This window comes from Pygoscelis adeliae, unplaced genomic scaffold (assembly GCF_000699105.1).
Source record: "Pygoscelis adeliae isolate BGI_AS28 unplaced genomic scaffold, ASM69910v1 Scaffold402, whole genome shotgun sequence".
Lineage (NCBI taxonomy): Eukaryota > Metazoa > Chordata > Aves > Sphenisciformes > Spheniscidae > Pygoscelis > Pygoscelis adeliae.
In genome coordinates this window covers 1,255,415-1,266,856 of record NW_008824411.1, presented here as the reverse complement: position 1 = coordinate 1,266,856, position 11,442 = coordinate 1,255,415, and the positions used below count along the sequence as shown (strand labels likewise).

The 11,442-nt window shown below is 40.4% G+C and overlaps 1 protein-coding gene across 1 annotated transcript in view; it reads right to left on the bottom strand.

Annotated features, from left to right (window-relative positions):
- The window catches only part of LRRC7 (leucine rich repeat containing 7), a 109,090-nt gene that overhangs the window by 2,999 nt on the left and 94,649 nt on the right, over positions 1-11,442 (bottom strand). Inside the window, exons 21-23 of the mRNA XM_009320659.1 lie at positions 7,624-7,842; positions 6,223-6,315; positions 3,466-3,540 (exon numbers count right to left, since the gene is read on the bottom strand). Coding sequence (XP_009318934.1) covers positions 3,466-3,540; positions 6,223-6,315; positions 7,624-7,842 — 387 coding nt within the window. The remainder of the gene's footprint in view (positions 1-3,465; positions 3,541-6,222; positions 6,316-7,623; positions 7,843-11,442) is intronic.

Sequence of the window (11,442 nt, the reverse complement as noted above, 5' to 3'; positions counted from 1 at the left end):
ACAGGCTGCCCCGGGAAGTGGTTGAGTCCCCATCCCTGGAAGTATTTAAAAGACGTATAGATGAGGCGCTTAGGGACATGGTTTAGTGGGCATGGTGGTGTTGGGTTGACGGTTGGACTCGATGATCTTGGAGGTCTCTTCCAACCTTAATGATTCTATGATTCTATGATTATTTAGTTCTAATTATTAGACAGAAACAATGGTTTTTAGCTGAATGATGGAGCCACCAACACAAGATTTCTTAGAACTTGAAGGGCAGCCTTTAACATACAATGGCAAAATTGTACGACATGGCTGATAGAGCTGCTTTCTCCTTGCTGACAGACTTAGCAGCCACACAACTGTGTTCCTCCTTAACAGTCATCTACTAAAACCGCTGCTAATTTTATAACAGGAAAATCATTCTTACTTATCAAATAAATAACTTAAGAGCTTATGACACAGAAAGGAAAGATACAACAATTTTGCTCCCCCTCAGGATCCCAGTGGGGCCGTGGGCTTCTGGACTTGTAAGGACCAGAATTTGTTCACTGCAGAAGGCACACACACCCCCTTCTATCAAAAACAGGCATCGGGCAAAACTGTGTTTAAGAATGGCAGTTTCTCTATGAGCTGGGTAAGTCCACCCAGGGAATGTCAAGCCTTTTAATTTTTAAAGCTTCCCTCCCTCTTTTACCAAAACTGCTTGGGGAGACACATAAATGCATGACAGAAACATTACTGCTTCTCCTGAAAACATCCTGCTAAGCAAATTCTTCCATGTAAATGTTTAGAAAATTTCCCCTTGGAGCCTTGGTCTGGTAATATCTTCCTGCGTATCATCTCGTGTAAACTGAATTCACTGCATGGGAGCACAAAAGGTGCACAGACATCGAGGTGCTCCAGTAACGGTGACACTGGGGTTACCTGACATGATAAAACATAAAGGCTCCAGCCAGTAACGCTGGGGGAAAAGTGTCAGGCAGACATGAGAGGAGGGAGAGTCTATAGCACCAAGATTTAGATGATACTAAAAGCAGATCACGGGGCAGACAGCGTGAGGACAGAGTGGGCTAAGACTGAGGAAGCACAGGAAGATGGCTTCTCCCTTGGAGTCCCGGCAGAAACTGGTGTCATAACCAGTGCATGTGTGGAAGACAAGTGGCGCAGCTAGCTACAGATGCCAAAGAAGACAGATTATGGGTGAAGAGGAACCTCCTTCTATATAGTACTGGTATTGCAAAGCTCTAGTCTGGCAGGGGATTGTCTCATGAGATAAATGCTAACAGGGATGATGGTAATAGTGGAAAATAGGGGTGGAGGTGAAGTAATGCCGGTGAGTATTAATAATTTCAAGTTCCTACTGCCTAGGGAACTGGGTACTTTTAGCTAAAGGCATTGCTTATATTTGAGAAGTAAAATATCCTTCATTACAGTTATGTTTTTTTCTCTGTTAATTCCTTCGTGAGATTAATGACCGCCCTTTTACTTGCCACAATGTAAATCAACACCTGGTAATAGGTATTATGCATGGGTAGAAGTAATTGCAAATAAAAGGAAAATGTTCTTGCCAGAGAATTTGAAATGATGTACTGACAGTGACAAATAAGAAACTCTGCTGAGACTTGATCCACAATCCTATGAGAATGACTGAGAGTGCAAAGTCAAACTTCATCAACATAAGTGATGAATAAATTAGGAGCGTGAAATTTGCTACCTAAAAAAAACCGCAGCAGTACCTTAAATGCGATTATATAAATATACATAAATGCTCCCATTTTAGGAACACATGCTGAAACATGAGAAACCCCAGCTCCTGATGGCCTGTGCCTATCAGGAGAAATCATTTGACATGACAATAGCTATAAAATAAATGCAGGCCAAAAGTGTACATCTTTGATGAAGACATGCTAGGTACACACGCAACAGACCTGTCCCTGCACAGAACAATGCAGCCCTCGCACAACTCCGTTAAGACTACTCCCACAGCGTATGCCCACTGCTTGCCCCTGCAGGCAACCTTGTCACCTTATTTTGCTGTTACTTTTTAACATATTTTACTCTTACCTATTTTTGTTTCCGTTACTGAGCTCAGCTTTCAATATAGCACCTTGATTATTCTAAGTATCTCTACCTAATTTTGTACTTAGTTTAGCTTCGCTATTTTCTTTATTTTGCTGTTTTTTGAACATACTAGCAATTAAACATGAGTTGCCTATTGTAGACTTCAGAGCTGATAACTACTGCAGTGCCCATGCCGGGTAGGTGGGGCAGTGGGGAGTGAAGGAGAGAGGGAAGCAGGAGGAGAGACGCTACCAAAGATGTTTGAAACATCCTTGGTTTGCAGACTTCCTTCATATAACTGATTACAACACAGTTAATCTCTCTCCCTTGATCAGTGTGACTGGCTTAAAAAACTTATAAGCCTTTCAGACAACTATGACAACTCTCTTCCTTTTGTCAGAGTAATACTATTTGCTGCCAGTGGTAACACATTTTCCAGGCTTAACAAAAAAAAGAAACAACCTTGGAGGACATGGTAGAAAACCCTTTTCTACATGGACAGCTGTTATCTTCTGTGAATGAGGAATTTTTGAAAGGTATGTTCAGGCATAGCCTGTCTTTCTATGTAAAAAGTTCACTGGATACAGAAAATATTTATTACAGAAATGAAAAGGAAAACAAAAAGCTGAGATTTCTCTGTAAGTTATGCGGATGCGTCCATGATCCAGTAGTGGATCCAGTAGCGGCTGTTTTTCATGCGAGTGCATTCAAAAATGAGGCAGTGAAAGAGAGGCAAAAATATTGCCAGTTACAATTCTGTCAAAAAATGTGACTATATAGCTCCTTACACCAGTGTCACATGAGCTGCAAAGGTGAAAATTATAAACAAGTCTTGCTTTGTCATATACTTATGCTTGTGAAACTGCTTGCAAAGCTCCTTTCTCCCTGCGCGTTCTTGTGCTGTTAGTGTGGAAAAGCTGGGTATGATGTAAGGTTTATTTTTATTTTAGAGTTTAAATTGTGTCACCTGGATCATTCCTGTGACAGACTGTAAGCATTAACCCTTTCCTGCAGTGCCATTCTCTCCCAGAAGGCTGGTGCTGGCATCAGTGTGCCTTATTCAGTACCCCTGGGGAGCAGAAACTGCCAGGCAAAATGAAGGACAGTCCAGCTCCTTGCTGTGCTATGCTCCCTCTGCTCTCAGTGTGCTCCCTGGGTTTAATTCAGCTCCTCGCTAGTGGCAGGGGGGTTGTCAGACAGCACACCCCAGTGCCTCTTTTCCACATCCCCGGCTTGTTTTCAAACGGCTTTATTCCTTCCGAGGCCAGCTTTCAAAAGTACTGCAATAACACTCTGTTCTAAATCAATATTAAAGTATCATGATAACAAAACTAGCAGTTAACTTCTACTGAAAACAGTATCATTGTACTTGTAAGATGCAAAGACTGAGTTCAGTTACAAAGCAGTTAAATCCATCCATACCTGGAGGATCTTATCGCCAGGCTGGAGCAGGCTGGATGCTGGTCCATCAGGCTGAACCCTAGTAACAAAGATACCCTATAAGTCAGAAGTAACAGAGGTTAGGATGCTATCACCAAGAACTAGTTCCCAAAAAACAGGTGTCTCCCTAACTGGGAGACACCTAACAGGTGTCTGGGGGCTTTATATACTCTGGCATTGGTCCAAATACTAAACTTTTTTTAATCTGTTTGTAATCAAACAGTAGGACAGGTTTGTAGCAGCTCTCCATGACCTTCAGCTAGTTATCGCCTGATATAAATAGAAATTATGGGTTATTTGAAACTAAGATTCCATGTCACAAAATAATGTCCAATTTGAATAGGGCAAGAGTAACAGGGTTATCAGGAGGATAATTTAAATGAAGTAAGCATTAATTTATTAGAATAATGCGTATCATAATCTATACAGCGTATCATAATCTATACAGTAATCTTCGTTTACTTCCTCTAGGAAAAAAAAGTTTAAAACAATTTCTAAAAAGCAGTCTTCATATTCAGCCCTTGAGATATTCAGTACAATGGTCTGTAGGACTGTCACTTAATCCAGCATCTGAAGAGTGAATAACTTTGAAAGGGGAGAAATTATGAAGTAATAAAGGATATTTTTAGATTTGTTGTCAGAATTTCAGTAAAATACATTAATAAGACCCAAAATCAAAGATTGAGTTCCTAGATGATGAACACATTTGAAATATTTCCCGTACAGCTCATGCAGTTCTGTACTTCTGTACCCTTAGTCTCACTTTCTCTGCTGTGCTTACCCTGCTGCCAAGAGTGAATACCTTTAAGCAGACTCTAAAACTGAGCATAGGCTAATTTTTAGCCATTTACATGGCTACCAGGGAAATTCCCTGCTTGGTATCATCATGCAAATCATGTGCATCCTTGAGGGGTTTTATAGCCTTCTGGAGCACTGGTATTTCTGTTAACCTTGTAAAAACCTGAGCTCCTCGAGAGCAGAGTGATGGGCTGCTTATATTTCACTCACATGCCATTAACTTGTGACACAAGCCTGCCATTCAAAATGATTGATTGCTTCTGTGCTTTCTGCTGCTTTTCCTGTCCTTTCCTCTCACCACAGTACCGTCAGCGTGTCAGGACAAGGGTATATTACTATGCAGAAGAGTGCTCGCTGCCATCCCCACTGATTTCATCTTATAGACAGAATAGTACCATATGCGTGACTTAAAACCATCACAAATGACTGGCATGTATGATGACAGACAATATCGCCCTCTTACCGCTTCTGTGATATGTAAAACATGATAAATCTGATTTAACGGTGTGGGAAGCAATGTTTCAGAGTAACAACACATAAAAAAAACTTTGAACTATTAATTCCTTCAATATAACCACCCTATCACTCCCTTAGTAGACAACTTTGCATTTCTGTTATTGGTAAAATTAAGTCTATCTGCAGCTGTTATTGCACTGCATGTATTACTGGTGTAGACACATTCATACTGGGATATAGACTCTTCTTTAATAATTTCAGGCAAGTGTTAGACAATGGAAGTACAGCTTAATTCTAATATCATGCATTAAACTGTGGGAAAAAAGACCATGATGTTATAAAGTATAATTCCTGCATGTGGTGTCCTCAAAGAAGGACGCCACAAATGAGTATGTTTTAAGGGATACTCGTTAAAATGCCCAATGCTTATGTACATTAAATGGAACTATTCTTGAAGTTCAAAACAGGGATTATCAATAAGAAAATTTAAAGGAATTAAGCTTGTGTTAGATTGATATTCCCAAGCGTATCTAACATTTCCAATTAGCTTTCTGTTGTAATTCAGAGTGGTGGGGAAATTAGTTTTTTAATTTGCACGCAGATCTCAAATCTTTGAGAAGAGATTAAAAGATAGTTTTAATTTCATCATTTGCCAAACATTCTCAATATTTATGGAAGTTATGACTGCCTCTTAGAACTGAAGCCAGTATTATCAAAGAATATAAATGTTAACAATATGTTTAACTGAGAGATACACATAGTACTTGTTTTTCAACAAGCTCCAGTCAGTTTTACCACACAGAACAGATGAATTCACAGGTCTAGGAGTCCATTTCCTAATCCTAAAGCCCTGTGTCGCTGATAATCACCAGATGTTGTATTTTTACTAGGCTTCCTTTTACTGTAAGGAGATTTATCAACCTCTTAAATGTGTAATTCCTAGAATGAATATTGAGTCTCCAAGACCATCATGGGCCATAATGGTGTAATTTTTAATTAGCATTACAGAACAGAAGACTGCTTGCCATGGTGTTTGTAAGGCACCGCTGGCCTCCAGACCAGTTTGCAGGCCAGGCTGATCTTATTTGATACAGCTGCTATAAACCCTGGCATTTCAGCTACCTAGTGATGCTATTACTGGCTTAGTATTCCCTCTGATGACTTTAGTGGAAGTTTAATCAGGGCTTATATTGACTCTTAAAAGAAAAAAGTGAGAGAGATGATTCTCCAGAAAACAATCTCAAAAATTGTCTTATACATGGGATGTAAGGCAGACACCCATGTGCTTTCTGTTTTGATTCTCTTATCTTCATTAACCAGAAAAATAAAGCAAACAACATTCCCCTAACAAAAAAAAGCCAAGTATGGGAAAAATTCTTTCAATTATCGCAACAGAAGCACATAAAAATTTCACTCATGTTATCTGTGTCTCCACTATATAGCACTCTAAAATAAGGACCATTTAGAGAGAAATTTATAACTTACCTTATCAGAAGGTTTGAATGGATTTCCTTGTCCACTTATTCCACCACTGATACTAAAACCAAGGCCAGGATTCTTCTCTATTCTCACACAAAACTAGGTTAAAAAGATATGGCAAGATAGGTCAATGCCAATGTTAAAGCCTATCTAAACAATGGCATCTTCTTCTTATATATCCCTTTTCAAGATGAGTTGACCCTCTCAAAAGCTGTACTGCACAATACAGTAAAAGTCAGTAGAATATTGTTATAAACTGAAGTATTTTCATTATTTTAGCATGCTGCAAAGATACCGTAATATTCACAGTGCTGCATGTATTTTTGCATATATTTTAACATTTTATTTTCAGGGAGAAAAAAAACCCTTTAGACTTGTGAAAGAGCAGTTCACATTGGCCAAATTTTTCACTTAAACATTGGGATAAATCTGTCAGTGAGGCTTCATCTTGTGCACTTTTATTTTTCCAGAAGGTGTCACATGTGCAGCATCCCCAGGTGCTATGCTTGGGACAAACCCAAGGAGTAAGTCCTCTGAAGCTCAGAGATCTTCAGACCATTGTCAGTATCAGGGCCACAGCCCCAATAGCCTGCACTGAGCACCAACCACTTTTACAAGTGCCTTACTCCAGAAAATAGTGCTGAATCTTAGCTTTTAGTCAGGATGACTGTAAATGGATTGAGTAATTGAATATAAAATAAAAATGACTTCAGTGTAGCTTAATGACTACTCATTGAGCCAGTCTGAGCATGTACTCGAGCCACACAAGCAATTGCTTCTGAATCTCAATGCTATACTCAGGGACTTAATACAGGCAGCTACTTGCGTGGATCGTCTAACACTTTACACAAGAGAAAGGTTTACTAATGATTCTGAACCTTATTCTGCAAGTCAGGTGCCTCAAACAGTTATCGCAATCATTAAGGCCAAATATAATGGGGAGAGGACCACTTAATGAAGAAACTCATCAGCACCCGTTTTGTTAAGACTGGGGGCACTGGAGCTACAGCTGGCCCTTTGCAGGGCTAAACTGGAGCAGCCAGTGCAAATCTGAGAAGAACAGCGTCTTGCCAAATATGCTGCACTGTTAGCACTTAACTAGGTTTCTGGGGAATTGGCAGAAATTGCAAATTAATTTGGTATGACCCAGTGATGTCAGCTCTGTTCAGGAACTTCAGGGCCAAATTGTGTTGCTTGGTCAATCCAAGAAAAAAATGGTATCAGTCCCTGGTGCTGGGGAAGAGGACAGACCTGCTCGCCTGCCTCCAGCTCAGCCATGCTCCCCCATGCTGTCTGGCCCAGTTGCCCGCTGTTATTGCCCTAGGCTCCCTTTTCCTGCTGTATACAAGGCAGAAAAAAACCAGAAAGTTTTTGTCAAACTCTTATTTTATAGACACATTTTCTTACCTGCTCCTGATACGCATCTGTACTTCTCTGACCCTTGGTTTGGATTAAACATCGCCCTGTCTGAGGTGCTCGAGAGCTCTGCGAAGAGGGAATCTGAATAGGCAGCGGTGGCTGAAACTGCTGAATGGTGACTTTGTTCATGTTTCCTTCATACTGCTGCTCACGGCTCCGATGCTGTAGGCTTTGTGATCCCATTAAAGTCTGGATATGGCTACCTGCCTGTGGGTAACGTAACCCGTTAGGCCAGAAATTCAGGAAGCTGAAAAGAAGCAATTATTACAACTTACAGAGTCAAGTAAAAGCAAACCTCTTAAATCATATCAGAGGTTTGCCTTTTGACCACAGTTGGAAACAACCGTGATTAAAAGCAGCAAGGATATGGCCATTGCATTTAGTGACCCTAGGAGGTTTAAGGGAAATTGGCCGTATGCAGAATGTTTTATAAACAGAAAATATTTTTTTCCTCATGCCATGATATATGCTTCTGCTCAGAATGTTTTGTGAACTGAAAACATTTAATAAATTGAAGTAGGGTGGATTAGTCATCAGAGCACACTCTGAAGATACTGGAATGCGTTTTTTTCTGTGGATAGTTTGGAGTAAGATTTATACCACAAATACAGATATTGGCCAGTATTGTGCATTGTGTACGGAAAGCATATATCAGTTAAATTCTATGCCTTGTCCTAGGAACAAATGTGGCTTTTACAATATGTAACTAATCAAATTATCAAATTTCTATGATAATATCTACGGATTTGAAGCTCTAATATTTTCTACATATAAATGAAATACTGCATTTACATTGACTTGCCCTTTTGATATTTTCAGAAAAAAATGGATGACTGCTATCATCCCCTCCATCCCCATTGCCTTTCACGTTTGCAGCTGTGATCTAACAGGTGAGGTTTGCTTTCTGTATTCTGTTCTTGGCATGGTAAAGTTGCATACTTGCTTACTCTTCAATACACAGTCTCTGTTTAGGCACATGGATTACATAAATATTTGAGGCAAAACTTTGCAAAATAAATTCAGTTGAGACAATTTTATACTTTTCATATTTACAGGATTCAGATGTTGTTGCTTATAAATAATCACATGAACTTAGCCATAAGGGAACAAGCAAAATTCATGCTCCGTTGTATGATCAAATATTATTACCTCCACGAAATATCACACCGTTGCTACTGAGAGTTTTCAGATCATATGTACCCATCAACCAGTGCTATTATTTGAACAGCCTGAATGCGAAAGAGCATTACGACTGCATGTCTCAATTAGCTGCAAGTCTCTATGGACAAAACAGACCTACTTAAACAATGTTTCACATTAAGTTTACACCAGCCAACACCACAACCACGTCTCGTCATGAAGGCCTAATCCTCAGTACTACTGAACCTTTATGATCCTGCTGGAAGAGTCACCAATTGTGAGACTATATTTTAGGCAAGATTAAACTCAATACAGCAAAAGATCAAAACATTTCTTACCCGTTGGCCAATCATCTGGCCTCAGAAGTTATAGCAGCCAGGGCATTAGAATTAATTGCTTGTTGCCATAGCAAAAATACATCTTAATGGATTTCCAAGATTTGTCTGCAGAACACATCATTAATACAGATGCAGTTGGAACTACTTGTGTCACTGAACACAGAATCCCAGCAAGACACACAGTGACTGCGAGCAAAACTGATCTGCTCTGTCATATTTTTTTGCTAACTCCATTTGAAGAAAAGGAGTAGGTAGAGTACATGTCTGTCAGTTCTTTATTTTAGTATAAGAGGGATAGTCTCAAAGTGCATAATGACAGAGAAATCTCTTACTCCTTGTGCCCAAATCTTCAATCCCCAAACTCTTCTTAAAAAACAGCTCACCTGTGGACATGAAAGTGCTTAATAGACATTGACAAACTTACTCCAAGAATAGCCTGGTGAAGTCAGCCTGTACTGCAAACATCCCAGTTTAGAAGTCAGAGAGATCTTCAATTCAGCCAAGATCAGAAGAGAAGGAAAATGCTCAAGACAGACTTTTTAGTTATTTATTAACTCCCTCGTGGCAACAAGCTGTGCCCACAGTGGATTGCTGAATCTATGTCACCCTGCACTGTGGAGATACAAGGTGAGCAGGTGACCATGTGCAGCATGGTTCTCTACTTCATGTTGTGTCAGATAGTCATCACAACAAGATCCAAAAAAAGCAGAATCTCATAAATTCTGCTATTTGCCCCAGATATAATCCCATATCCACCACAGCAGTCCACAGCAAGTGCATTGTCTGCCTCAGAGGAAGATGTCTACTTCAAATACAAAAAAAAAATGGTGCTTCTTCACTGAAAAACCTCCAATCTTCTTTATCAGGTTAAAAGACCTCTGGATTGAACAGCAGATGCTGGAAATGAAACAGAAAGAGCCTCCAGCCTCTCAGTTGTGGCGAACAGAAATACTCCCAAGTCAGAAAGGGAGAGAAATGGTGACTCAGACACTTTTGTATGTCCCAGTTTTGAGGTAGCTGCCTTGCTCCAGTTCCATTGCATATGCTCCTTCCACATCCACCGAGACCATTACAGCGCACGCAGGGATCTCCGAGAGTTTGCATGGCTTCACCCTTCATGTGGGCTGCTGCGATCCTGCAGCAGAAGAGGCCAACTAACACAGTCCTACGCATCCCCAAATCTGTGCAGCTCATCCTCTTAGAGGGTCGTCACCCTGCACCCAGGTTGGCCAGCCTGATGTCTTGTTCATTTTCCACCTTCATTCTCACTCTTCAACCTCTCTTTTTCATAAGAGTGATTTCCAGGTTCCCTTTTGGTGATGCCCTGCCACACTTCTACCCCTTCCCTTTTTATGAAGGAGCAGCTAACTCAGAATACAACTGATTTAATCAGGCATGTAGCTGACTTGTTGACATGACAGAAAAAGTTGTCTTCCAGGAAGCATAAATACTGTAGTCTTTTAATTAATCAGTGGATTATTCAATTTGAAGATTAAAATATCCAACTTTTCCATAAGAGAAATAGCCCATAAATTATGGAATGATCGCATAAATGATCATACTTAAAATAAAATTAGCATTTGTCCTGGTTTCAGCAGGGATAGAGTTAATTTCCTTCCTAGTAGCTGGTACAGTGCTGTGTTTTGGATTTAGGATGGGAACAAAATTGATAAGGCACCGATGTTTTAGTTGTTGCTAGGTAGTGCTTACACTGGCCAAGAACTTTCTAGTTTCCCATGCTCTTCCAACTGAGAAGGCTGCAGATGCACAGGAAGCTGGGAGGGGGCACAGCCAAACTGACCAAAGGGACATTCCATACCATGTGACGTCATGCTCAGTACATAAACTGGGGGAAGCTGGCCGGGGGGCCGCTGCTTGGGGACTGGCTGGGCATCGGTCGGCGGGTGGTGAGCAATTGTACTGTGCATCACTTGCTTTGTGTGTTATTACTATTATCATATTATTATCATTATCATTTTATTTCAATTATTAAACTGTTTTTATCTCAACCCACAAGTTTTCTCACGTGCTTTTCCAATTCTCTCCCCCATCCCATCGGGAGGGGGGGGAGTGAGCGAGCGGCTGCGTGGTGCTTAGTTGCCAACCGAGGTTAAACCACGACAGCATTTAATCTGCATTCTGAACAGCAAAAAGGACAGAAACAACCACTAACACACCACATAATTATGTAGTGATTACTGTGTAGTATTCCCACCCTACCTAACATACATAAATAGCCACCACTACATGTATAGTAGCCTTCTATGTGAGGATAATGTGTCTATATATGTACTACAGTACACAGTCCATCCGTCTATAGTACACGCTC